Source organism: Salmo trutta, chromosome 40 (assembly GCF_901001165.1).
Source record: "Salmo trutta chromosome 40, fSalTru1.1, whole genome shotgun sequence".
NCBI classification, from domain to species: Eukaryota; Metazoa; Chordata; class Actinopteri; order Salmoniformes; family Salmonidae; genus Salmo; species Salmo trutta.
The window spans coordinates 19,106,832-19,134,436 of record NC_042996.1 but is presented as its reverse complement, the minus strand read 5'-3'; the positions used below and the strand labels follow the sequence as shown (position 1 = coordinate 19,134,436).

The 27,605-nt window shown below is 45.4% G+C and overlaps 1 protein-coding gene across 3 annotated transcripts in view; it reads right to left on the bottom strand.

The window, feature by feature from the left end:
* LOC115180333 (diacylglycerol kinase iota) overlaps positions 1–27,605 on the bottom strand; it is a 51,577-nt gene that overhangs the window by 11,179 nt on the left and 12,793 nt on the right. For 2 of the 3 annotated variants that reach the window (XM_029742345.1, XM_029742343.1), the window contains exons 2-13: positions 26,994–27,102; positions 20,278–20,373; positions 18,105–18,179; positions 17,933–17,989; positions 17,708–17,773; positions 17,544–17,612; positions 17,230–17,346; positions 8,886–8,960; positions 8,430–8,525; positions 8,242–8,324; positions 8,086–8,146; positions 7,490–7,603 (exon numbers count right to left, since the gene is read on the bottom strand). In XM_029742345.1, coding sequence (XP_029598205.1) covers positions 7,490–7,603; positions 8,086–8,146; positions 8,242–8,324; positions 8,430–8,525; positions 8,886–8,960; positions 17,230–17,346; positions 17,544–17,612; positions 17,708–17,773; positions 17,933–17,989; positions 18,105–18,179; positions 20,278–20,373; positions 26,994–27,102 — 1,018 coding nt within the window. The remainder of the gene's footprint in view (positions 1–7,489; positions 7,604–8,085; positions 8,147–8,241; positions 8,325–8,429; positions 8,526–8,885; positions 8,961–17,229; positions 17,347–17,543; positions 17,613–17,707; positions 17,774–17,932; positions 17,990–18,104; positions 18,180–20,277; positions 20,374–26,993; positions 27,103–27,605) is intronic. The other variant, XM_029742344.1, reaches the window with a different exon arrangement.

The following is a 27,605-nucleotide window of genomic DNA, read 5'->3' as shown; positions in this document are numbered from 1 at the left end:
AGGACTAGTAGAGAGAACACTACAGACACAGTGGAATCATTGAACAAAATATGAAATTTATTGATGAACTACAATAAAATCACAACATAGGTTCCTTTGAATCAAAGCAAAAATAATTAGCTACAAAAAAGAAAACAGTTAAAGGTCAACTGCAGTGTTCCTCACCTGGCTTACTGTAAAAAGCAAAACAAAGGCTTGATTACTGTACTTCTATAGTCCCATCAACTCTGTCTTGTGGATTTGGCCACAGGTTCTCATCCACATCACAATGGGTGTTTTCATTAGCCAAACATCTTGGGAAGAATCTTCGGGCGAATCCAGGCCTGACACTGGTCTGCCGTGATGTCATTGCATGGGTCATCCATGGCCTGGAGAAGGGTGGCTTGTTCGTGAGGGCGCCTGTCATATACCTCCCATCTCCATGGAGAGAAAAAAATCCTCAATCTGGTTAAGGAAAGGAGAGTATGGGGGGTAAGTACGGGGTGGTAAATTGTGAATGGGCCTGAAACCATGCTTGCACCATTTGAGCATGGTGGAACCTGACATTATCCCACACAATGACATAGGTCATGCCATCATCTCTACAGACCTGATTTAGCTCATCAAGGAAGGTTACAAGGAGAGCTGCATTATATGATCCAATACGAGGTCTGTGTCCCACCACACCATCTTTTGATATAGCTGCACACATGGTGATGTTTCCCACTGGCCAATGAAATTCCGACCTCTCCTCCTTGTCTTGGCCAGGTTGAAGCCTGCCTCATCCAAAACAAGGAATTTGTCATGGTTTTCGTCAGCATCCAGCTGCATCACCCTCTAAAAATAAATTTTGTAAAGAGAATTGCTGTTTACAATGATGTAGAATTTGGGGGGAATTTCACAACAGGCATCTTGAAACTGAACATACCTGAACATACTCAGTCCTCTGTTGCTTCACTCTGTCTTCATTTCTTTCAAAAGGCACACGGTATAGCTGTTTTAGAGACACCTGGTGCCTTTTCAGCATGCGTGCAATAGTCGGCAAACTTATGGCTTCCACATTGTTGAACATGTCGTCATTGTCCAAGATGTGCTGCCGAATTTCTGTAAGGCGAATATCATTTCTGGCCCGAACCAAATTGACCACGGCCCGCTTTTGTTGGTCAGTCAGAATTTTGCCTCTGCCTCCTCTATTTGGCCTAGTCTCAATTCTGCAGAGAAAATGACAGTAAGAACACATTTAGTCACATCACCTACTCGGTGGTACACATTGGCATGCAGTATACAGTCATTTGACAATTGAGAGTAGCCTAATGTTTAGTGCATGCTGAAGACTTACCGGTTCTCACTGCGGAAAGTTCTGATTGAGGCCACGGTTGATCTTCTGAGGTTTGGTTGAATCATTGTAGCTGCCTCAGTCATTGTCATGCCATGATTTACGACATGGTCTACAACTATTGCTCGGATTTCATTGGACACTTTGCTAATGCTGCCGCTGTCTTGGTCCGTGACCTTGTCCTCTACCGCGTTCCCCCACACCTCTCAAATGAGGCCCACGACCACCTCTCAGAAGGAGTGCTTGTCCCCTGCAATTCCTTTGACCACCACGTCTTCCTCGTCTTCCTCCTCCCACTGCTTGAACTCTATTGTGACCTGGATCACCTGCCGGCTCCATGTTATCTCTATGTTGTTGTAGGTGGATACCACTCATTTCACTATATACTAGTACCACAATGTGAAATCAATCATTAGTAACGAGTTGACAGTATTGGAAAAGCAATTACAACTTTATTAGGTACACCTGCGTGTTAATGCAAATAGCCTGCTCCTTTGAACAGCGTATATAGAGTAGAGAGCTTTAGTTGTTGTTCGACCAAACATTAGAACAGGCAAGATGTGTAACTTTGACCGTGGTATGATTGTTGGTGCCACACATGGTGGTTCCAGCATCTCAGAAACAGCTGCCCTCCTGGGATTTTTACACACTACAGTCTCTAGAGTACAGAGAATGGTGCGATAAACAAAACACATTCAGTGAGAGGCAGATCTGTGGGCAAAAACACCTTGTTAATGAGAGAGGTCAGAGGAGAATGTCCAGACTCCTTCAAGCTAACAGAAAGGCCACAAATGCTCAAATGACAGCCGTTTAAAACAGTGGTGTGCAGAAGGGCATCTCTTAATGTACAACACTATGAATAATTCAGGCTGTTGTGGAGGCAAAAGGGGGTAATACCCAGCACTAGATAGGGGTACCTAATAAAGTGAGTGTACAGTAATGTAAAATCTGAAAACATGGTCTGGAAAAGTGATAAAGAATGATGATGAAATATTACATCCATAGATAATGTAGTCCAATTGGTTCATGTTCCACGGTATTGGTGTCAATGTATCTCGTTATCCTGAAACTTTCATGATCTAAACATGGAATATTGTGTGTCAGTTTCCATAAAACTATGCATTAAGAGTACTGCAACAGTTACTTATCATTTTGAGCAGTTGTATCAATTGATAGTTAGATCATTGTAATGAAATGAATAGACAGTCATCTCAGATGTAATGTGTGAATTGCATTTTGAAATGGTAATACTTCGATGTTAAGTTGTGTCATTTTGAACAGGTGATTTTAGTTAAACGAACAAATGATCTTAGCTTTATGTGTATTGTATCCAAGCAATTGGAAAAAGAGTTAAGAGTTTTGGAAAACGTACATTTTGATCATTGGTTGTGAGTTTTGTGTCAAGTTTCGAAAAATTACATCAAGGTTCTGAAATTAGTGCCAAAGTAATTGTAAAAAACTGTAACACAATAAAATCCTAACAAATGTGCTGCAGTGGATTCTTCTCTGAGCAAATCAAATGTTATTTGTCACATGCTTGGTAAACATCAGGTGTAGACTTACAGGTCCTTTTCCAACAATGCAATAAATAATAGAAATAGCGATATAAGGAATAAATACAATGTGTAACAATAACATGGCTTTATACAGGGAGTACCAGTACTGAGTCAATGTGCAGGGCTACGAGGTAACTGAGGTAGCTACAGTATGTACATATAGGTAGGGGTGAAGTGACTAGGCAACAGGATAGATAATAGACTTAGCTGGGGCAGCAGCGTATGTGGAGCAGTAGCAGCAGTGTACAGTCGTGACCAAAAGTTTTGAGAATGACACAAATATTAATTTCTACAAACTTTGCTGCTTCAGTATCTTTAGATATTTTTGGCAGATGTTGTTATGGAATACTGAAGTATAATTACAAGCATTTCATAAGTGTCAAATGCTTTTATTGACAATTACATGAAGTTGATGCAGAGTCAATATTTGCAGTGTTGACCCTTCTTTTTCAAGACCTCTGAAATCTTTCCTGGCATGCTGTCAATTAACTTCTGGGCCACATCCTGACTGATGGCAGCCCATTCTTGCATAATCAATGCTTGGAGATTGTCAGAATTTGTGGGTTTTTGTTTGTCCACCCGCCTCTCGAAGATTGACCACAAGTTCTCAATGGGACTAAGGTCTGGGGAGTTTCCTGGCCATGGACCCAAAATATTGATGTTTTGTTCCCCGAGCCACTTAGTTATCACTTTTGCCTTATGGCAAGGTGCTCCATCATGCTGGAAAAGGCATTGTTCATCACCAAACTGTTCCTGGATGGTTGGGAGAAGTTGCTCTCAGAGGATGTGTTGGTACCATTCTTTATTCATGGCTGTGTTCTTAGGCAAAATTAATTTGCATGGCAAAGAGGGACTTTGCAATTAATTGCAATTCATGTGATCACTCTTCATAACATTCATAACATTCTGGAGTATATGCAAATTGTGTCATTCTCAAAACTTTTGGCCAAGACTGTATGTGGTGAGTGTGAAAGTGTGTGTGTGTGCGTGCGCGTGCGTGTGTGAGTGTGTGCCGTCAGTGTGCATGTGTGTGCATGTTATGTGTGTGTGGGTGTATGTAGTGCATATGTGTGTGTAAGTATGCATGAGTGTGTGGTTAGAGTCCAGTGTGTGTGCATAGAGTCTGTGCAAGAGAGTTAGTTAAAAAAAGGTACAGGTAGTCCGGGTAGCCATTTGATTAGCTATTTAGCAATCTTGTTTAGCAGTCTTATGGTTTGAGGGTAGAAGCTGTTCAGGGTCCTGTTGGTTCCAGACTTGGTGCACTGGTACCGCTTGCCATGCAGTAGCAGAGAGAACAGTCTATGGCTTGGATGGCTGGAGTCTTTGACAATTGTTTGGGCCTTCCTCTGACACCACCTGGTATAGACGTCCAGGCCCCAGTGAGCTCGGCCCCAGTTATGTACTGGGCCGTACTCACCACCCTCTGTACCGCCTAGCGGTCGGGTGCCTTGCAGTTGCCATACCAAGCAGTGATGCAGCCAATCAAGATGCTCTCAATGGTGCAGCCGTATAACTTTTAGAGGAACTGAGTGCCCATACCAAATCTTTTAAGCCTCCTGAGAGGGAAGAGGCATTGTCGTGCCCTCTTCACAACGTTACAGGTGTGTGTGGACCATGTTAATTCCTCAGTGTCGTGGACACCGATGAACTTGAAGCTCTCGACCCGCTCCACTACAGCCCCATCGATTTGGATGGTGGTGTGCTCGCCCCTCCATTTCCTGTAGCCCACGATCAGCTCCTTTGTCATGCTGACATTGAGGAAGAGGTTATTGTCCTTGCACCACACTCCCAGGTCTCTGACCTCCTCCCTATAGGCTGCCTCATCGTCTTCAGTGTTCAGTCCTAGCACCATTGCGTCGTCAGCAAATTTGATGACATTGTTGGGGTAGTGCATGGCCACACAGTCGTGGGTGAACAGGGAGTACAAGGGGGGACTTAGCACACACCCCTGAGGGGCCCCCGTGTTGATGGTCAGCATGGCGGATGTGTTGTTGCCTACCCTCACCGCCTAAGGGTGGCCTGTCAGGAAGTCTAGGATACATTTGCAGAGGGAGGTGTTCAGTTTCAGGGTACTGAGCTTGGAGGGGACTATGGTGTTGAATGTTGAGCTGTAGTCAATGAACAGCATTCTTACATAGGTATTTATTTTGTCCAGGTGGGTGAGGGCAATGTGGAGTGCAATAGAGACTGTGTCATCTGTGGATCTTTAAGGGGTGGTATGTAAATTGGAGTGGGTCCAGGGTGTCTGGGAGGATGGTGTTGATGTGAGCCATGACCAGCCTTTCAAAGCATTTCATAGCTATAGATGTGAGTGCTACCGGGCGATAGTCATTAAGGCAGGTTACATTGGCGTTATTGAGCACAAGTTGGTATTACAGACCAGGTCAGGAAAAGATTGGTAATGTCAGTGAAGACACTTGCCAGCTGTTCAGCGCATGCTCTGAGTACGCGTCCTGGTATTCCGTCTGGCCCTGTGGACTTGTGAATGTTAACCTGTTTAAAGGTCTTACTCATATCGGCTACGGAGAGCGAAATCGCACAGTCGTCCAGAACAGCTGGTGCTCTCATGCATGGTTTAGTGTTGCTTGCCTCGAAGTGAGCATAGAAGGCATTTCGCTTGTTTGGTAGCCTCGCGTCCCTAGGCAGCTCGTGGCTGGATTTCCCTTTGTAATCCATGATAGTTGGCAAGCCCTGCCACATCTGTTGAGCGTCAAAGCCAACGTAGTAGGATTCGATCTTAGTCCTATATTGATGGTTTACCTGTTTGATGGCTCGTCGGAGGTCGTAGCGGGATTTCTTGTAATTGTCCAAATTAGAGCCCCTCTCCTTGAAAGCGGCAGCTCTAGACTTTAGATGTTCTCAATGCATCTTCTGAACAGAGGCAGACAAACAATCTCTCCCTCATACTGTCTCTCTCTCTCCAGCGTCTCTTTTTTCTTCTCTTCTCCTCTAAGCATCTGAATGTTATTTCCATGCAGATTTGATGTTGTTGTCTGTAATGAATTATAATCACTGCTAATAATCCTTGATATACACATCCCTCCTCTCCTCCCCAAGAGCCTGGAAGTGTTTCCTCTCTCTTTCTCTCTCTCTCTCTCGCTCTCTCTCGCTCTCACTCTCCATCTTTCTCCCTCTTTCTCCCTCTGTGGGGTTCAGAGAGAACTCATTTATATTTAGGCAACCCTCATTAGAGCTACTGCTAATCAGCCTTAGTGCACACACACCCACACACACACACATACACACCCACACACCCACACACACACGCACAAACATCTCTGCACTGACTCAGGCAATTTGTGTCAGAGAAAGTAGCACTCTCACCAACAGGATACACACATACACAAACACCCACTCACACAAACACACACACAACACACACACAAAGAGAGAGAGAGAGAGAGACGTCTGCACTGACTCAGGCAATCAGAGTGCCAAAGGCTGTTTCACGTCCCATACACACAAACTTAGCTTCTGTGTCAGCGAACGTGCTGATGACAGCAGCACTCTCACCAACAGGACACACACACATACAAATTCACACCGACACACACAGTGGCGCTGTGGCAGGTGCAGGAGAACAGAGAGAACAGGCTGTATGCTGATAAAACAGAACAGACAGACAGAGCAGCAGCGATGAAAGGACAGTCTAAAAGGACACACACTCAAAGAGACCAGGACAATACCTGCAATAAACCACACTAATTACTGCTGCAATACAACATGAGTTACTTCAGTAAGATAGAGTCCACTGTGTTGAAAGGGAAAGGGGGAATACCTAGTCAGTTGTACAACAGAATGCCTTCAACTGAAATGTGTCTGAATCAGAGAGGTGCCAGGGGCTGCCTTAATCGACATTCCACGTCTTCGGCGCCCGGGGAACAGACTACTGTGCTATAGTTAGTAAGATGACTATGTCGGCTCAGAGTCAGACAGAGGGCAATGTATACAGTACAAACATAATGAGACACACGCATGCAAAGAGGACACAATGGCACGTGCCGCCTCTGCATTACAATTTTTAACTCTTTAACTCCATTTTAAGCCCACGTTTGATCTGAAATATTTATAAAAAAGATCTGTCAGCATTATTTTGCGGAGGGGGCACACCGACTGGACCAGGTAAAGAGTACCCCACCCCCACCATTCTCCCTAGTAAGTGGTTGCTTCCAAGGTGCACCACGGAGCAAAGATATGCGAGGCGTGACGCTAGATACACCAGCGCGTGCAGACAGTATCGTCATTGGAAGAGGAGAGAAAAGTGTAGAGTGACACACACAGTGTTTGATTAGATTTGAGCTGCCGGTGATGGGCAGGACTCCCAGGAGGTACAGTATGTTTGTAAATTCAAGCTATGTAGCCAATTGATTCCTTCTTGATGAATAAATACAATGAAAATATTTGGTTCGGGGAAAAGGTGTTTAAGGTGTTTGAAAAGTACAAAATTCTCCGACTTCCAGAGGGGGACCAGCCCCTCTCCAGACAACCCCCCCCATCCTCACGTACTTCGTGCCCACTCTAAAATAATGGCTGGATGACACCCATGTGCGGGCACACACCAGCGCACACATGCCGCAAACAAACACACACGCACATCCACACACAAAGGGCAGCTTACCCCTCCCCAGTTGAGGGTCCTGGCGAGGTCATTTCCTGTCCCCAGAGGAAGTACAGCTACAGGCGGATGGGGGGTCATTCCTAACTCATCCAGAGCAGACAGGATCCACCCCACCTAAGGCGAGAAAGGCGAGAGAAGGCGAGAGAGAGAGAGAGAGGAGAGAGAGTGAGATGGGGAGAGGCTCTGTTAATGAAGTTCACTAATGCTGTGAATAATGTACAGGGTCCTGGGACATGTTCATACATGTTAACTATGTCTGTGTGTGTTACCACCAGGGGGAGCTGTGTTCACACTCAGTAACACATATTGCACTGTCTATCATCTAGCACCCTCAAACTCAACTCTGGACCTCGAAGCCAGTTCCATTGCTTTTTTAAAAAATTGTTCCCCTCTAATCAGGGACTGATTTAGACCTCGGAAACCAGGTGTGTCCAATTAATGATCAGGTAGGGTAAGAGTAGAATACCCCTGACAGTAGCACTGCAATCATACAGAGCCATCGCTACAGACAGTCAGGCAGGCAGGCAGACTCAGACTAACATTAGTAATAGCAGTGGTAATGCAGTAAAACAGTAAAAACATGTTCATTCTCTCACCGTCCCGTCTCCTCCACACGCCAGGATACGCAGGTTTGGCACTTTCCTGTATAGCTCCAACCTGGGAGACAGGATGTACAGAGGTTAGGGTGTAGGAAATAGTGTATAAGGTGTAGTGTGGTATGTAGGGTGTAGCATGTAGGGTGTAGTACTCACGCCTCTCTGAGCCCTCCCTGGGAGAGATCAAACACCTGGCGAGGGTTCAGAATCCACATAAACATCTGTAACACCTTAGTACCCTGAGACACAGAGAGAGAAGGAGGTTAGGGTCAGGGATGAAGGTAGCTAGGGGTTTGTGGGCCAGCAGTTAGGGTTATAGGTCAGGAATCATAGGTTTAACTTACCTGGTTGCCTCCACTCTTGGGGTTGACGAAGACTAGAACAGGTTTCATCAGAGGGGAGGGAAGGGGCTTCAGCATGAACGGACGCCACTTTGACTCCTAATGGGAGCAAACTATATTAGCAAGAGTCTACCCCTTGTCAGCAAATAGAACACGTTTGTACACACACCCCACAGATGGACAGAGAACAGTACTCACCCCACAGAGGGACAGAAAACAGTACTCACCCCACAGAGGGACAGAAAACAGTACTCACCCCACAGAGGGACAGAAAACAGTACTCACCCCACAGAGGGACAGAAAACAGTACTCACCCCACAGAGGGACAGAGAACAGTACTCACCCCACAGAGGGACAGAGAACAGTACTCACCCCACAGAAGGACAGAGAACAGTACTCACCCCACAGAGGGACAGAGAACAGTACTCACCCCACAGAAGGACAGAGAACAGTACTCACGTCAGTTCCTTTCTTACTGGTCCTTCTTTTAAACGATGTGCGTTTTTTCCTCCTTGTAGAATTTTTGAACGAGCTCTGTGAGAGGAGAGAGAGAGAAAAGCATTAAGGCATGTTCCACAGATTAACCCTGGAGCACACACAACACAACAAGTCAGTTGAAGTTTACAGTAATAAGAGACAGCAGACTCTAAAAGGAGTCTATAAAGCAGTATGTAAAGAAGTATGTACATGAGTGTGTAAAGGACTCTGTAAAGGAGTGTTTACAGGAGTGTGTAAAGGAGTGTGTTAAGGACTATGTAAAGGAGTGTGTAAAGGAGTCTGTAAAGGGGCGTGTAAAGGAAGGTGTAAAGGAGTCTGTAAAGGAGTGTGTAAAGGACTCTGTAAAGGAATGCGTAAAGGAGTGTGTAAAGTAGTCTGTAAAGGAGTATGTAAAGGAGTGTGTAAAGGACTGTGTAAAAGAGCGTGTAAAGGAGTGTGTAAAGGAGTGTGTAAAGTAGTCTGTAAAGGAGTATGTAAAGGAGTGTGTAAAGGAGTCTCTAAAGGAGTGTGTAAAGGAGCGTGTAAAGGAGTGTGTAAAGGACTCTGTAAAGGAGTCTGTAAAGGAGTGTGTAAAAGTGTGTAAAGGAGTATGTAAAGGAGTGTGTAAAGGAGTCTGTAAAGGAGTGTATAAAGGAGTGTGTAAAGGAGTATGTAAAGGAGTGTGTAAAGGAGTGCGTAAAAGTGTGTATTAAGGAGTATGCAAAGGAGTATGTAAAGGACTGTGTAAAGGACTGTGTAAAAGAGCGTGTAAAGGAGTGTGTAAAGGAGTGTGTAAAGTAGTCTGTAAAGGAGTATGTAAAGGAGTGTGGAAAGGAGTGTGTAAAGGAGTCTCTAAAGGAGTGTGTAAAGGAGTGTGTAAAGGAGTGTGTAAAGGAGTGTGTAAAGGACTTTGTAAAGGAGTGTGTAAAGGAGTCTGTAAAGGGGCGTGTAAAGGAAGGTGTAAAGGAGTCTGTAAAGGAGTGTGTAAAGGACTCTGTAAAGGAATGCATAAAGGAGTGTGTAAAGTAGTCTGTAAAGGAGTATGTAAAGGAGTGTGTAAAGGACTGTGTAAAAGAACGTGTAAAGGAGTGTGTAAAGTAGTCTGTAAAGGAGTATGTAAAGAAGTGTGTAAAGGAGTCTCTAAAGGAGTGTGTAAAGGAGTGTGTAAAGGAGCGTGTAAAGGAGAGTGTAAAGGAGTGTGTAAAGGACTCTGTAAAGGAGTCTGTAAAGGAGTGTGTAAAAGTGTGTAAAGGAGTATGTAAAGGAGTGTGTAAAGGAGTGTGTAAAAGAGCGTGTAAAAGAGCATGTAAAGGAGCGTGTAAAGGAGTGTGTAAAGTAGTCTGTAAAGGAGTGTGTAAAGGAGTGTGTAAAGGAGTGTGTAAAGGAGTCTCTAAAGGAGTGTGTAAAGGAGTGTGTAAAGGAGTCTGTAAAGGAGTGTGTAAAGGAGTATGTAAAGGAGTGTGTAAAGGAGTGTGTAAAGGGGTGTGTAAAGGAGTCTGTAAAGGAGTGTGTAAAGGACTCTGTAAAGGAGTGTGTAAAAGTGTGCGTAAAGGAGTGTGTAAAGGTTGTGTAAAGGAGTCTGTAAAGGAGTGTGTAAAGGAGTCTGTAAAGAAGTGTGTAAAGGAGTGTGTAAAGGAGTATGTAGAGGAGTGTGCAAAGGAGTGTGTAAAGGACTATGTAAAGGAGTGTGTAAAGGAGTATGTAAAGGAGTGTGTAAAGGAGTCTGTAAAGGAGTGTGTAAAGGAGTGCGTAAAAGTGTGTATTAAGGAGTATGTAAAGGAGTATGTAAAGGAGTGTGTAAAGGACTGTGTAAAAGAGCATGTAAAGGAGTGTGTAAAGGAGTGTGTAAAGTAGTCTGTAAAGGAGTATGTAAAGGAGTGTGTAAAGGAGTCTCTAAAGGAGTGTGTAAAGGAGCGTGTAAAGGAGTGTGTAAAGGACTCTGTAAAGGAGGCTGTTAAGGAGTGTGTAAAAGTGTGTAAAGGAGTATGTAAAGGAGTGTGTAAAGGAGTCTGTAAAGGAGTGTATAAAGGAGTGTGTAAAGGAGTATGTAAAGGAGTGTGTAAAGGAGTGCGTAAAAGTGTGTATTAAGGAGTATGCAAAGGAGTATGTAAAGGAGTGTGTAAAGGACTGTGTAAAAGAGCGTGTAAAGGAGTGTGTAAAGGAGTGTGTAAAGTAGTCTGTAAAGGAGTATGTAAAGGAGTGTGTAAAGGAGTGTGTAAAGGAGTCTCTAAAGGAGTGTGTAAAGGAGTGTGTAAAGGAGTCTGTAAAGGAGTGTGTAAAGGAGTGTGTAAAGGAGTATGTAAAGGAGTGTGTAAAGGAGTGTGTAAAGGGGTGTGTAAAGGGGTGTGTAAAGGAGTCTGTAAAGGAGTGTGTAAAGGACTCTGTAAAGGACTCTGTAAAGGACTCTGTAAAGGAGTGTGTAAAGGTTGTGTAAAGGAGTGTGTAAAGGAGTGTGTAAAGGGGTGTGTAAAGGAGTGTGTAAAGGACTCTGTAAAGGACTCTGTAAAGGAGTGTGTAAAGTAGTCTGTAAAGGAGTATGTAAAGGAGTGTGTAAAGGAGTGTGTAAAGGAGTCTCTAAATGAGTGTGTAAAGGAGTGTGTAAAGGAGTCTGTAAAGGAGTGTGTAAAGGAGTGTGTAAAGGAGTATGTAAAGGAGTGTGTAAAGGAGTGTGTAAAGGGGTGTGTAAAGGAGTCTGTAAAGGAGTGTGTAAAGGACTCTGTAAAGGAGTGTGTAAAAGTGTGCGTAAAGGAGTGTGTAAAGGTTGTGTAAAGGAGTCTGTAAAGGAGTGTGTAAAGGAGTCTGTAAAGAAGTGTGTAAAGGAGTGTGTAAAGGAGTATGTAGAGGAGTGTGCAAAGGAGTGTGTAAAGGACTATGTAAAGGACTGTGTAAAGGAATGCGTAAAGGAGTGTGTAAAGTAGTCTGTAAAGGAGTATGTAAAGGAGTGTGTAAAGGACTGTGTAAAAGAGCGTGTAAAGGAGTGTGTAAAGGAGTGTGTAAAGTAGTCTGTAAAGGAGTATGTAAAGGAGTGTGTAAAGGAGTCTCTAAAGGAGTGTGTAAAGGAGCGTGTAAAGGAGCGTGTAAAGGAGTGTGTAAAGGACTCTGTAAAGGAGTCTGTAAAGGAGTGTGTAAAAGTGTGTAAAGGAGTATGTAAAGGAGTGTGTAAAGGAGTCTGTAAAGGAGTGTATAAAGGAGTGTGTAAAGGAGTATGTAAAGGAGTGTGTAAAGGAGTGCGTAAAAGTGTGTATTAAGGAGTATGCAAAGGAGTATGTAAAGGACTGTGTAAAGGACTGTGTAAAAGAGCGTGTAAAGGAGTGTGTAAAGGAGTGTGTAAAGTAGTCTGTAAAGGAGTATGTAAAGGAGTGTGGAAAGGAGTGTGTAAAGGAGTCTCTAAAGGAGTGTGTAAAGGACTTTGTAAAGGAGTGTGTAAAGGAGTCTGTAAAGGGGCGTGTAAAGGAAGGTGTAAAGGAGTCTGTAAAGGAGTGTGTAAAGGACTCTGTAAAGGAATGCATAAAGGAGTGTGTAAAGTAGTCTGTAAAGGAGTATGTAAAGGAGTGTGTAAAGGACTGTGTAAAAGAACGTGTAAAGGAGTGTGTAAAGTAGTCTGTAAAGGAGTATGTAAAGAAGTGTGTAAAGGAGTCTCTAAAGGAGTGTGTAAAGGAGTGTGTAAAGGAGCGTGTAAAGGAGCGTGTAAAGGAGTGTGTAAAGGACTCTGTAAAGGAGTCTGTAAAGGAGTGTGTAAAAGTGTGTAAAGGAGTATGTAAAGGAGTGTGTAAAGGAGTGTGTAAAAGAGCGTGTAAAAGAGCGTGTAAAGGAGAGTGTAAAGGAGTGTGTAAAGTAGTCTGTAAAGGAGTGTGTAAAGGAGTATGTAAAGGAGTGTGTAAAGGAGTGTGTAAAGGGGTGTGTAAAGGAGTCTGTAAAGGAGTGTGTAAAGGACTCTGTAAAGGAGTGTGTAAAAGTGTGCGTAAAGGAGTGTGTAAAGGTTGTGTAAAGGAGTCTGTAAAGGAGTGTGTAAAGGAGTCTGTAAAGAAGTGTGTAAAGGAGTGTGTAAAGGAGTATGTAGAGGAGTGTGCAAAGGAGTGTGTAAAGGACTATGTAAAGGAGTGTGTAAAGGAGTATGTAAAGGAGTGTGTAAAGGAGTCTGTAAAGGAGTGTGTAAAGGAGTATGTAAAGGAGTGTGTAAAGGAGTCTGTAAAGGAGTGTGTAAAGGAGTGCGTAAAAGTGTGTATTAAGGAGTATGTAAAGGAGTATGTAAAGGAGTGTGTAAAGGACTGTGTAAAAGAGCATGTAAAGGAGAGTGTAAAGGAGTGTGTAAAGTAGTCTGTAAAGGAGTGTGTAAAGGAGTATGTAAAGGAGTGTGTAAAGGGGTGTGTAAAGGAGTCTGTAAAGGAGTGTGTAAAGGACTCTGTAAAGGAGTGTGTAAAAGTGTGCGTAAAGGAGTGTGTAAAGGTTGTGTAAAGGAGTCTGTAAAGGAGTGTGTAAAGGAGTCTGTAAAGAAGTGTGTAAAGGAGTGTGTAAAGGAGTATGTAGAGGAGTGTGCAAAGGAGTGTGTAAAGGACTATGTAAAGGAGTGTGTAAAGGAGTATGTAAAGGAGTGTGTAAAGGAGTCTGTAAAGGAGTGTGTAAAGGAGTGCGTAAAAGTGTGTATTAAGGAGTATGTAAAGGAGTATGTAAAGGAGTGTGTAAAGGACTGTGTAAAAGAGCATGTAAAGGAGTGTGTAAAGGAGTGTGTAAAGTAGTCTGTAAAGGAGTATGTAAAGGAGTGTGTAAAGGAGTCTCTAAAGGAGTGTGTAAAGGAGCGTGTAAAGGAGTGTGTAAAGGACTCTGTAAAGGAGGCTGTTAAGGAGTGTGTAAAAGTGTGTAAAGGAGTATGTAAAGGAGTGTGTAAAGGAGTCTGTAAAGGAGTGTATAAAGGAGTGTGTAAAGGAGTATGTAAAGGAGTGTGTAAAGGAGTGCGTAAAAGTGTGTATTAAGGAGTATGCAAAGGAGTATGTAAAGGAGTGTGTAAAGGACTGTGTAAAAGAGCGTGTAAAGGAGTGTGTAAAGGAGTGTGTAAAGTAGTCTGTAAAGGAGTATGTAAAGGAGTGTGTAAAGGAGTGTGTAAAGGAGTCTCTAAAGGAGTGTGTAAAGGAGTGTGTAAAGGAGTCTGTAAAGGAGTGTGTAAAGGAGTGTGTAAAGGAGTATGTAAAGGAGTGTGTAAAGGAGTGTGTAAAGGGGTGTGTAAAGGGGTGTGTAAAGGAGTCTGTAAAGGAGTGTGTAAAGGACTCTGTAAAGGACTCTGTAAAGGACTCTGTAAAGGAGTGTGTAAAGGTTGTGTAAAGGAGTGTGTAAAGGAGTGTGTAAAGGGGTGTGTAAAGGAGTGTGTAAAGGACTCTGTAAAGGACTCTGTAAAGGAGTGTGTAAAGTAGTCTGTAAAGGAGTATGTAAAGGAGTGTGTAAAGGAGTGTGTAAAGGAGTCTCTAAATGAGTGTGTAAAGGAGTGTGTAAAGGAGTCTGTAAAGGAGTGTGTAAAGGAGTGTGTAAAGGAGTATGTAAAGGAGTGTGTAAAGGAGTGTGTAAAGGGGTGTGTAAAGGAGTCTGTAAAGGAGTGTGTAAAGGACTCTGTAAAGGAGTGTGTAAAAGTGTGCGTAAAGGAGTGTGTAAAGGTTGTGTAAAGGAGTCTGTAAAGGAGTGTGTAAAGGAGTCTGTAAAGAAGTGTGTAAAGGAGTGTGTAAAGGAGTATGTAGAGGAGTGTGCAAAGGAGTGTGTAAAGGACTATGTAAAGGACTGTGTAAAGGAGTGTGTAAAGGAGTGTGTAAAGGAGTCTGTAAAGGAGTGTGTAAAGGAGTGCGTAAAAGTGTGTATTAAGGAGTATGTAAAGGAGTATGTAAAGGAGTGTGTAAAGGACTGTGTAAAAGAGCATGTAAAGGAGTGTGTAAAGGAGTGTGTAAAGTAGTCTGTAAAGGAGTATGTAAAGGAGTGTGTAAAGGAGTCTCTAAAGGAGTGTGTAAAGGAGCGTGTAAAGGAGTGTGTAAAGGACTCTGTAAAGGAGGCTGTAAAGGAGTGTGTAAAAGTGTGTAAAGGAGTATGTAAAGGAGTCTGTAAAGGAGTGTATAAAGGAGTGTGTAAAGGAGTATGTAAAGGAGTGTGTAAAGGAGTGCGTAAAAGTGTGTATTAAGGAGTATGCAAAGGAGTATGTAAAGGAGTGTGTAAAGGACTGTGTAAAAGAGCGTGTAAAGGAGTGTGTAAAGGAGTGTGTAAAGTAGTCTGTAAAGGAGTATGTAAAGGAGTGTGTAAAGGAGTGTGTAAAGGAGTCTCTAAAGGAGTGTGTAAAGGACTCTGTAAAGGAGTCTGTAAAGGAGTGTGTAAAGGAGTATGTAAAGGAGTGTGTAAAGGAGTGTGTAAAGGGGTGTGTAAAGGAGTCTGTAAAGGAGTGTGTAAAGGAGTCTGTAAAGGAGTGTGTAAAGGAGTGCGTAAAAGTGTGTATTAAGGAGTATGTAAAGGAGTATGTAAAGGAGTGTGTAAAGGACTGTGTAAAAGAGCATGTAAAGGAGTGTGTAAAGGAGTGTGTAAAGTAGTCTGTAAAGGAGTATGTAAAGGAGTGTGTAAAGGAGTGTGTAAAGGAGTCTCTAAAGGAGTGTGTAAAGGAGCGTGTAAAGGAGTGTGTAAAGGAGTGTGTAAAGGAGTCTGTAAAGGAGTGTGTAAAGGAGTGTGTAAAGGGGTGTGAAAAGGAGTCTGTAAAGGAGTGTGTAAAGGAGTCTGTAAAGGACTCTGTAAAGGAGTGTGTAAAAGTGTGCGTAAAGGAGTGTGTAAAGGTTGTGTAAAGGAGTCTGTAAAGGAGTGTGTAAAGGAGTCAGTAAAGAAGTGTGTAAAGGAGTGTGTAAAGGAGTATGTAGAGGAGTGTGTAAAGGAGTGTGTAAAGGACTATGTAAAGGAGTGTGTAAAGGAGTATGTAAAGGAGTGTGTAAAGGAGTGTGTAAAGGAGTCTGTAAAGGAGTCTGTAAAGGAGTGTATAACGGAGTGTGTAAAGGAGTGAGTAAAGGACTCTGTAAAGGAGTGTGTAAAGGGGTGCATAAAATAGTGTGTAAAGGACTCTGTAAAGGAGTGTGTAAAGGAGTCCGTAAAGGGGTGTGTAAAGGAAGATGTAAAGGAGTCTGTAAAGGAGTGTGTAAAAGACTCTGTAAAGGAATGCGTAAAGGAGTGTGTAAAGTAGTCTGTAAAGGAGTATGTAAAGGAGTGTGTAAAGGACTGTGTAAAGGAGTGTGTAAATGAGTTTGTAAAGGAGTGTGTAAAGGAGTCTGTAAAGGAGTCTGTAAAGGAGTCTCTAAAGGAGTGTGTAAAGGAGTGTGTAAAGGAGCGTGTAAAGGAGTGTGCAAAGGACTCTGTAAAGGAGTGTGTAAAAGTGTGTAAAGGAGTATGTAAAGGAGTGTGTAAAGGAGTGTGTAAAGGAGTCTGTAAAGGAGTGTGTAAAGGAGTATGTAAAGGAGTGTGTAAAGAAGTGTTTAAAGGGGTGTGTAAAGGAGTCTGTAAAGGAGTGTGTAAAGGACTCTGTAAAGGACTCTGTAAAGGAGTATGTAAAAGTGTGCGTAAAGGAGTGTGTAAAGGTTGTGTAAAGGAGTCTGTAAAGGAGTGTGTAAAGGAGTCTGTAAAGGAGTGTGTAAATGAGTGTGTAAAGGAGTCAGTAAATCAGTCTGTAAAGGAGTGTATAAAGGAGTGTGTAAAGGAGTGCGTAAAGGAGTGTGTAAAGGTGTGCGTAAAGGACTCTGTAAAGGAGTGTGTAAAGGAGTGAGTAAAAGTGTGTGTTAAGGAGTATGTAAAGGAGTGTGTAAAGGAGTCTGTAAAGGAGTGTGTAAAGGAGCATGTAAAGGAGTATGTAAAGGAGTGTGTAAAGGAGTCTGTAAAGGAGTGTGTAAAGGAGTGCGTAAAAGTGTGTATTAAGGAGTATGTAAAGGAGTATGTAAAGGAGTGTGTAAAGGAGCATGTAAAGGAGTATGTAAAGGAGTGTGTAAAGGAGTCTGTAAAGGAGTGTGTAAAGGAGTGCGTAAAAGTGTGTATTAAGGAGTATGTAAAAGAGTATGTAAAGGAGTGTGTAAAGGAGTGTGTAAAGGAGTGTGTAAAGGAGTCTGTAAAGGAGTGCGTAAAGCAGTGCGTAAAAGAGTGTGTAAAGGAGTGTGTGCCCAAGCAATGTCTCCTCCAATCCTGGCTGTCTGGCTGTGATGTGATGTGAAGGCTGCTTGTTGAACTGTGTGTGTGCTCTAGGGTTGAGCTGTGGTTGAGCTGTTGTTGGGCTGTGGTTGTACTGTGTGTGTGTGTGAGAATTTGTGTCAGTGTTCGTGTGTTGTGTTCTCACCTGTGGCTTCCTAACTTTGATGATCCAGGAGGGGGGGACGATGACCCCGGCGTGAGCGCCCAGAGAACAGGGCTCCTCAATCTGATGTAGCTGGAAACACGTCACTTTGTTATGGAACTGAGGGAGAGGAGAGGAGATATAGAGGAGAGGAGCGGAGAGGGGGTTAGGGGTCTATAGGTACCACTACTAACTCATACAGACACTCTAATAGAGAAGAACACACACACACATAGCCCCAATACACACACACACACACACACACACACACACACACACACACACACACACACACACACACACAAGACACTACTCACAGCTTGTTTGCACCAGGAGCAGCTGATGGCCACAATCTCTTTACTGTGGAAGAACTTCTGCTGGAAGCTCTACCAGACACACAGGATGAATCATGTTATTCATCCAGATATACACAATATACAGGATGCATATTCTCAAAGTGTACAGTAGGTGTGTGTCTTACCTTCCCACACTGTCTGCATTTCCCCTCTTGGCGGCGCCGGTGCACCCAGTGATGCCTCAACATATTCTGCCGAAGACAGGGAGGAGGGAGAGGGAAAGAAAGAGAGCAGTCAGAGACTGACATATACAGTAGTTCACACACACACACACACACACACACACACACACACACACACACACACACACACACATATCAGAGAAACACCATCATCAGATGCTGACTCACATCTCGGAGGCAGCGAGAGCCTCCTTCTCTAAACGTTGGTTTACAGCGGAAGTTAATCTGAGAGAGAAGGACAGGGTGGGGGCGGTGAGTGATGCTAAGGACGTAGCATCACGTGTGCTTTGTCAGATTGACTTGTTGAAAGGGAGAAATGCAATGTGTGTGTGTGTGTTACCTTATCGAGCTGCTCGATGCAGGCGGTGTGGACTACGATCTTACACGCTGCACACTTCGTCCTGGGGGCAGACTTCTTAAAAGAGAGGACACACACACCAGAGAAAGCAATGAGACTCACGTAGACACACACACACACACACACACACAGAGACAAACTGATCAATCTGCCAGCTCTGATCAAGTCACAATAAAACAGTTGTCTACACTTGAAAAAAACATCAAACACGTATTAAACCCATAATGTGTTAGAGAGGAACTAGACATAGAGAGATTTCTTTACTGTTTGTTTATTATCTATTTCACTTGCTTTGGCAATGTAAACATATGTTTCCATGCCAATAAAGCCCTTAAATTGAATTTAATAGATTTAAATTTAAATTGAGAGAGAGGGGAAGAAAGAGAGAGAGAGAGAGAGAGAGAGAGAGAGATGGGAAACTAGAGAGATGACATTTTGTCCTGCTCTTACCAGCCTCTCTTTATCCTATTCAGACTAATGGCAGTGTGTGTGGCCTCTCCACTAAGAGATATTAAAGGCCCAACGCAGCCGTTTTTATACACCTGACGCATGAAAAAAGTCACCACCGGGCTGATTGAAACATGAAATACCGGTACAATTTTATAAATGCCAACAGACAATTTGCTCTTTCGACACGGTGGGTATCTTTTTGTGTCGGTAAAATGTAAATATTGACATAGTATTGCATCATATGGAAGTAAACTTGGAGTCACGTGAAGACATGGTGTGTGGTCCTCCCACTACGACTCGGGGAAACCATGCAGTTCATTAGGCTACAGATTAAATCAATTATGATGAACTTCACAGGGTGGTGAATATGCAAGGTTGATGTTGCTTTCCAATAAATATCGAGGGTCTTATTCTGGCGAATTGATCGATGCTTGGCTGCCATTTGACAAACACAAATACTATGGCTCTTATCCATAATCTCATAATATACTGTAGGTAGTCTACCGCACTGTATCTGTGAGCTGTTGGCTAGAGAGCATCTGTCAAGACCAGAGTGGGCTCATTTTCTATATAACGCAATCGTTTTTGTGACCAAACCATCGGTTGAGTTGAAAATGTGCTGGAAACCCCTTTAACTTGTATTTTTCATTCGGCACATGGGAATTTAACGTTATTTGGATGTGCACTACGTCATCACACACAGCCGTTTATCAGCAAAAAGTCAGTCTGGTGGAAACATGTCTTTGGTGGGAAAATACGCATATTGTTTTATGTAGATTTTAGAATAATTGCATAAAAATCAGTCGCAAATTGGATGGAAACCTAGCTACTGTAATGTATTTCCATTAAAATAAGCAAAAAAAAGCCAGACTTTTGCTGGGAGTGGACTGAGTCGGAAGGGGAAAACTGAAAATGAGTTGTTATTGGCAGAGAGGTTTGGAACTCTCTTTGTTTTTTGTCTGCTAACCAATTGACTGCCTGGTGACGTCACCATGGAAAGCCGAAACTCCCGCCCATGCAAACCTGCTGATTAGAATGCCCAGTGTAGGTTGTAATTTCAACAAGAAACTATCAGGAAATAACACCGATTTTTTTAAAAATCACACTTTTAAATGATTAGTTTCATCAGCTGAAAAACAGAATGTTGACTACACTAGGCCTTTTAAGGTAATGCTAGACGAACTATTCCAGGTAATGTCAAAGCCAATGTGCTATTGTAACTCCACTCTTCTGATGCTCGCTGTGGCCCTCTAACACAATGTAAATACATACGACAGCATAACACTGTTATCACCTGGGCTCTCCTCACCCACTCTGCCTCTCTCTGCTCTGACCGCTCTCCTTCTCCTTCCCCTCCTGTCTCTTCTCTCTCCCTCATCACCCTCGATCGCTCCTTCTCTACTCTGTCACCCCCCCGTCATCTCCTCCTCCTCACCTCTCTCGCTCCCTCTACTTCTCCTTCTTCGCCTCACTCATCTCTCCACTTTCTGTCCTTTCTGTCACTCTACCCCCTCCACTCCTTCTCCTTCTCCCTCTCTCTCTCTCTTTTTCTCTCTCTGTCTCTATTTTCCACTCCCTCTCTCTCTGTTTCTCTCTCTGTCTGTATCCCTCTCGCTGTCTCTGTCTCAGTCTCCCCCTCTAGCCTCTCCCCCTCTAGCCCCCCCCCCACCCCTCTCTCTCTCTCTCTCTCTCTTCATGTACTCACTGCAGTCTTCAGTACACAGGTGTCTTCTCCCAGGTAGCACAGATCTCCAGAACAACTGGTCTCCAGCCACAGGTGTTCCCCGTTCACAGCAGTCTCCTACACACACGCGCACATACACACACACACACACACACACACACACACACACACACACACACACACACACACACAGCAACACAAAATTCAGCGCACGCACGCACATGCACACAAAATACTCACAAAGGAATATGTTAGACCTTCTCCCACATACCCGGCAGACAAACAGTGGTGTATGAGTGTTAATGTGTCTAATTGTCCATTGGATTCCAGTGTGTTGGCGATATCCTCCCCTACAGGAAGTGTGGATCAAACATAAAACACACACATACACACACAGAAGCAGCACAGCACAACCACAATCCCATTATTCGCTCTGTGCTGCATGATGTTGATACGTTAGCTCATTAAAGTTTAATGGAGGTGTGTGTGTGTGTGTGTGTGTCTGGATCATGCAGAGAGGGAAATGCCAGTGATGACGTTTAGGAAATCTCCTGCATGGAGGGACCTATTACTCCCCAGGTACCGCCAGGTTGGTGCCCTGGGTGGGTGTGTATGCCCTTACAGAAAAACCCAAATGAATTTCACGTGATGACGTCTTCCACTTGCGATCTTATGTGAAGTGAATGTGATACAACATGTAAAAGCAACACGTGATAACATGAAACCGCACACGTGACAACATTTGAGCACATGTGAAAACCAAACACGGGGATGCCAAAAATGAAACCGCAATTGTGAGGTGAAAACGTGTTTGTTCCATGTGAAAAGGCGGCGGTTAACGTCTCGATTTTTATACATGCGAACATATGGTTTCACACGTCAACAAATGTACTCGCACGTGCCTCTGTTGTTTTCACGGGAACATTTCAGCTCAACATGTGAAAACGTGTGAAACTGCAAATTTCAGGTGTTTATTTGTACGGGGATGAGAGAGTATGGGGTTTTAAAGTATTTCAGGGGATGGGGATGAGAGAGTATGGGGTTTTAAAGTATTTCAGGGGATGGGGATGCGAGAGTATGGGGTTTTAAAGTAAGTGTTACGTCTAATGTTTGTGAGGCATATTACCCTGCTTTAATGATAAATATCATGTTTTTTCTTGAGTGTATTTTTAACAAAGCTGAGATTAAATTTGAAGTTCAGAGTGTAGGAATACGGGTGAAAACAAGTAATTGACACAGACGTGGTAGCGTGGCAGATTGATCAGCATGCTGCGAACCAAGAGGTCGTGAGTGTCACGACTACTGCCGAGGGCGGTTCCTCTCCCTGTTCGGGTGGCGCTGGCCGGTCGTCGTCACCGGCCTACTAGCTGCCATCGATCCCTTTTTCGTTTTTCTGTTAGTTATGTCTTTATGAGTTACACCTGTTTCCCATTAGTAATTAGTTTTATTATTTAAGCCCGCCTCTCCACCTGTTCTGTGTGCGGGCTTGTTACGTGTCGTCACTTTGTATGTTTTGTGGTACATGTATTTTGGACTTCGGGGTTATTGTTTCGCCCTGTTGTGTTTGGACATATTTCCTCGGTTTTCAGTACTTATTAAATGACATATTGTACCAAACATTTTCCTGCTTCCTGTGCCTGACTCCACACCCACGAAGCCCAAAGTGTTACAGAAGCCCGCACCATAGAAATGGAGTCAGCAGAAGCAGCCACCACCCCTCTACCATCGATGGAGGAACGGATCCTCCATCACACCACCTTTCTCCATCGGATTGGGTCAGCCATGGACCAGATGATGGAGAGAATGGATCGATGGGAGAGGAGTGGTCTCCTCCCTTCACCTCCGGTTCACCCGACAAGCTCACCCCCTCCACTCCCTTCCCCGTCTGGATCTGGGGCACTACGTCTTACGCCTCCGAGGGAGTATGATGGAGCAGCGGCAAGGTGCCAGGGATTCCTATTACAACTTGAATTATACCTGGCGACCGTGAGGCCGACTCCCTCGGGGGAGGAGAGCGTGAGCCTCCTCATCTCCTGCTTGACGGGCCGAGCATTGGAGTGGGCCAACGCTGTGTGGAATGGACCCGATTCCGCACGAAACAACTACCCTGAGTTCACCCGCCGTTTCAGGGCCGTCTTCGATCATCCCCCAGAAGGAAGAGCGGCGGGTGAACGACTGTTTCACCTTAGGCAGGAGATGAGGAGCACGTAAGATTTTGCCCTAGAATTCCGGGCTTTGGCGGCTGGAGCTGGGTGGAACGACAGGGCCCTAATAGATCACTACCGGTGTAGCCTCAGGGAGGACGTCCGCAGGGAGCTAGCGTGTCGGGACACTACACTCTCCCTAGATGAACTGATCCACATGTCTATACGACTGGACAATTGCTGGCTGCCCGCGGGCATTCAGAGAGGGTCCTGTCAGTTCCAGCTCCTAGCCTGCCTGCGCCCATTCCTATGGAGCTCGGGGGAACTGCGTCAAGGGGAACCGGAGGAGGGCACCCCTCCTGCACCAATTGTGGTCGACGAGGACACACGGCCGACCGGTGCTGGGGGGGTCCCTCTGGGAGTCGAGAGGGCAGGCAGAACACTCCTAGTTCATCCCAGGTGAGTCAGCACCACACTCACCCAGAATCCTCTGTTGGTCACGTGTTTGTCTTAATTTCTTTCCTTGATTTTGCTCCCTTTTCCCAGCATAAGGCGCTAGTCGATTCAGGCGCAGCTGGGAACTTTATGGATAGCGGACTAGCCCTTAAATTGGGAATTCCGCTGGTACCGTAAGATTCCCCTTTCCCCGTACACTCCTTAGATAGCCGACCATTAGGGTCAGGGCTGATCAGGGAGACCACGGTGCCACTGGACATGGTAACGCAGGGGAATCATAAGGAACGAATGAGTTTCTTTATTATCGACTCACCTGCGTTTCCAGTGGTGCTGGGGGTGCCCTGGTTAGCTAGTCACTATCCTAAGATTTTGTGGAAACAGAGATTCTCCAGGGATGGTCAGAGGAGTGTTCAGGTAGATGTCTAGGTGTTTCCATCGGGGCCACGTCGGTGGAGAGTTCAGACCAGGTTTCCACTGTGCGCATTCCCCCTGAGTATGCCGATTTGGCTCTCGCCTTGTGTAAAAAGAAGGCAACTAAATTACCACCTCATCGACCGGGGGATTGTGCGATAGACCTCCAGGATAACGCTGTGCTTCCTAAGAGTCACGTGTACCCATTGTCCCAGGAGGAGACGTTGGCTATGGAGACATATGTCACGGAAGCTCTGGGGCAAGGGTACATTCAGCCTTCCATTTCACCTGTCTCCTCGAGTTTCTTTTTCGTGAAAAAAAAGGGGGTTTGCGTCCATGCATTGATTATAGAGGTCTCAATTCTATCATAGTGGGGTTCAGTTACCCGCTACCTCTCATTGCTACTGCAGTGGAATCATTTAACGAAGCGCGTTTTTTCACGAAACTGGATCTCAGGAGCGCTTATAATCTGGTGCATATTCGGAAGGGAGACGAGTGGAAAACCGCATTTAGTACCACATCGGGCCACTATGAGTACCTCGTCATGCCGTATGGGTTGAAGAATGCTCCAGCCGTCTTTCAATCTTTTGTGGATGAGATTCTTAGGGACCTGCACAGGCAGGGAGTGATTGTGTATATCGATGATATCCTTATTTACTCCTCCACACGCGCCGAGCATGTGTCTCTAATGCGCAAAGTGCTTGGTAGACTGCTGAAGCATGATCTATATGTCAAGGCTGAGAAATGTGAGTTCTTCAAAAAAGCCGTTTCCTTCCTGGGTTATCGCATTTCCACCTCAGGGATGGTGATGGAGTGTGATCGTGTTAATGCCGTGCGTAATTGGCCGACTCCCACCACGGTGAAGGAGGTGCAGCGGTTTTTGGGTTTTGCCAATTACTACCGGAGGTTTATCCGGGGTTTTGGCCAAGTTGCGGCTCCCGTTACCTCACTTTTGAAGGGGGGACCGGTGCGTTTGCGGTGGTCGGCTGAAGCGGACAGAGCCTTCAACCAGTTGAAGGCGCTGTTCACTGATGCGCCCGTGTTGGCGCACCCGGACCCCTCTTTGCCGTTCATAGTGGAAGTGGACGCATCCGAGGCTGGAGTGGGTGCCATTCTATCACAGCACTCGGGTGCGCCACTGAAACTCCGCCCCTGCGCTTTCTTTTCTAAGAAGCTCAGTCCGGCGGAGCGTAACTATGATGTGGGGGACCGTGAGTTGTTAGCTGTGGTTAAGGCTCTGACTGTGTGGAGACATTGGCTTGAGGGGGCTAGACACCCTTTTCTCATCTGGACTGACCACCGGAACCTGGAGTATATCCGGGCAGCCCGGAGACTGAATCCGCGTCAGGCAAGGTGGGCCATGTTTTTCCCCCGATTTCAGTTCAGGATGTCATATAGACCAGGCTCTATGAACACTAAGGCTGACGCGCTGTCCCGCCTCTATGATACTGAGGATAGGCCCATCGATCCTACTCCCATCCTTCCAGCCTCTAAGCTGGTAGCACCAGTAGTAAGGGAGGTGGACGCGGACATTGAGCGGGCGTTGCAAATGGAGCCTGCGCCTTCAAATTGTCCTACCGGTCGTAAATACGTTCCGCTTGGTGTTCGTGATCGATTGATTCAATGGGCTCATACGCTACCTTTGTCGGGTCATCCTGGGGTGGCGAGGACAGTGCAAGGCCTTAGGGGGAAGTACTGGTGGCCCACCTTGGCTAAGGACGTGAGGTTTTATGTCTCTTCCTGTTCGGTATGCGCCCAGAGTAAGGCTCCTAGGCACCTTCCTAGAGGGAAGTTACAACCCCTCCCCGTTCCACAACGGTGGACTTTCTTACCGATCTTCCCCCGTCTCAGGGGAATACCACGGTTCTGGTAGTTGTGGATCGGTTCTCTAAGTCCTGCCGTCTCCTCCCGTTGCCCGGTCTCCCTAAGGCCCTTCAGACTGCGGAAGCTCTATTCACCCATGTCTTCCGGCATTACGGGGTGCCGGAGGACATCATCCCTGATCGGGGTCCCCAGTTCACGTCCCATGTATGGAGGGCGTTTATGGAGCGTCTGGGGGTCTCGGTTAGCTTGACCTCCGGTTATCACCCCGAGAGCAATGGGCAGGTGGAGAGAGTGAACCAGGAGGTGGGTAGTTTTCTGCAGTCGTACTGCCAGGACCGGCCAGGTGAGTGGTCAAGGTATTTACCCTGGGCTGAGGTGGCGCAAAATTCACTCCGCCACTCATCCACTAACATGTCGCCTTTCCAGTTTGTGTTAGGCTACCAGCCGGTCCTGGCACCATGGCATCAGAGTCAGACCGAGGCTCCTGCGGTGGAGGATTGGGTACAGCGCTCCAAGGACACCTGGAGAGCTGTGGAGGAATCCCTTAAACAAGCAGGAGAAAGGCAAAAGAGGAGCGCTGACCGCCACCGCAGTGAGGAACCCATATTCGCACCGGGAGACAGGGTCTGGCTCTCGACCCGAAACCTGCCCCTCCGCTTGCCCTGCCGGAAGCTGGGTCCGCAGCGTGTAGGGCCCTTCAAAGTCCTGAGAAGAATAAACGAGGTGTGTTATAGAATAAAACTCCCTTCTTATTATCGTATTAACCCCTCGTTTCATGTGACTCTCCTCAGGCCGGTGGTAGCTGGTCCCCTACAAGACGGTGAGGTGCCGGAGGTCCCTCCGCCCCCTCTGGACATCGAGGGGGGCCCGGCGTATACAGTACGCTCCATTCTGGACTCAAGACGCCGGGTGGGGGGCCTGCAGTACCTCGTGGACTGGGAGGGGTACGGTCCGGAGGAGAGGTGCTGGGTCCCGGTGGGGGACATACTGGATCCATCATTGTTAGTTGATTTCCATCGCCTCCATCCGGATCGCCCTGCGCCTCGTCCTACGGGCCGACCTCGAGGCCGGTATCGGCGCGCAGCGGGAGCCGCGCGTCGGGGGGGGGGGGGGGTACTGTCACAACTACTGCCGAGGGCGGTTCCTCTCCCTGTTCGGGTGGCGCTCGGCGGTCGTCGTCACCGGCCTACTAGCTGCCATCGATCCCTTTTTCGTTTTTCTGTTAGTTATGTCTTTATGAGTTACACCTGTTTCCCATTAGTAATTAGTTTTATTATTTAAGCCCGCCTCTCCACCTGTTCTGTGTGCGGGCTTGTTACGTGTGGTCACTTTGTATGTTTTGTGGTACATGTATTTTGGACTTCGGGGTTATTGTTTCGCCCTGTTGTGTTTGGACATATTTCCTCGGTTTTCAGTACTTATTAAATTACATATTGTACCAAACATTTTCCTGCTTCCTGCGCCTGACTCCACACCCACGAAGCCCAAAGTGTTACAGTGAGTTCAAATCCCAGGGAGGACGTGTTGAATAAAAAGTCCTGTGTAAATAAACAATGTAATCAACTGTGTCAAATATGTAAGTTGGAAATACTGTAAGTTAAAACACACTCTCTGTGTGCGTATCCTAACAACTCATTTTTGTTTGCAGGGCATCACCTGTGAAATCTCAGGTGAAAAATTGAATCCACATGTGAAAGGTTATGTGATCACATGAAAATCCACATGTGAAATAGCATCACAGGTGAAGTGTTCCATAAACACATTGATTCACATGATTTCACATGTGAAATTTCACAATTTAAATCACTGTGATTTTCCACATGTCAAATCATGTGGTTTTTTCGTAAGGGTGTGTGTGTGTGTGTGTGCGCGCGCGCACACACGTTTGTGTGTGTGACTCACTGTCCAGTCGACGGACGTGTGCATCTCCTTGGAAGGTCCGTTAGTGATGGGGGGCATGGGTTTGTGGACCGGGGCCAAGTGCTGGAGACCCGACCGCGAGATGGCTTTCCTGAAAAACACCCACATCATTAGACCATCCCTCTGATCCATTATATCAAATCTCTTGACCTTTAATCAGTGAAATGAAGGGATTCATTGAAGAGTACTATATTTAATCAGTGATATGAAAGGACTCCTTTAGTACATTGACCCAGTAGCCCCAATACTCTTGAGAGATACGGAGAGAAAGAAAGGGAAGGGGACGGAGGGAGAGAGAGAGAGAGAGAAAACGTCTGTTCTCTCAGCCAGGGGTAGGATGAGTCCGCAGTGTTGCGAGGTGCTCCTGGCGCCCTCCCTTTCCATATAACCTCCCCACAACCTCCCCACAACCTCCTTAAAGCCTCCCCTACAACCGACCCACAACCTCCTCAAAACCTCCCCCAAAACCTCCCCACAACCTCCCTACAACCAACCCTGAGAGTAAAATCTCTGATATCTGCTCACAGCAACATTTGTATGCGTAATGTATAACAGCACTATAATATTGAGTATGTTTAGTATAATGTAATACAA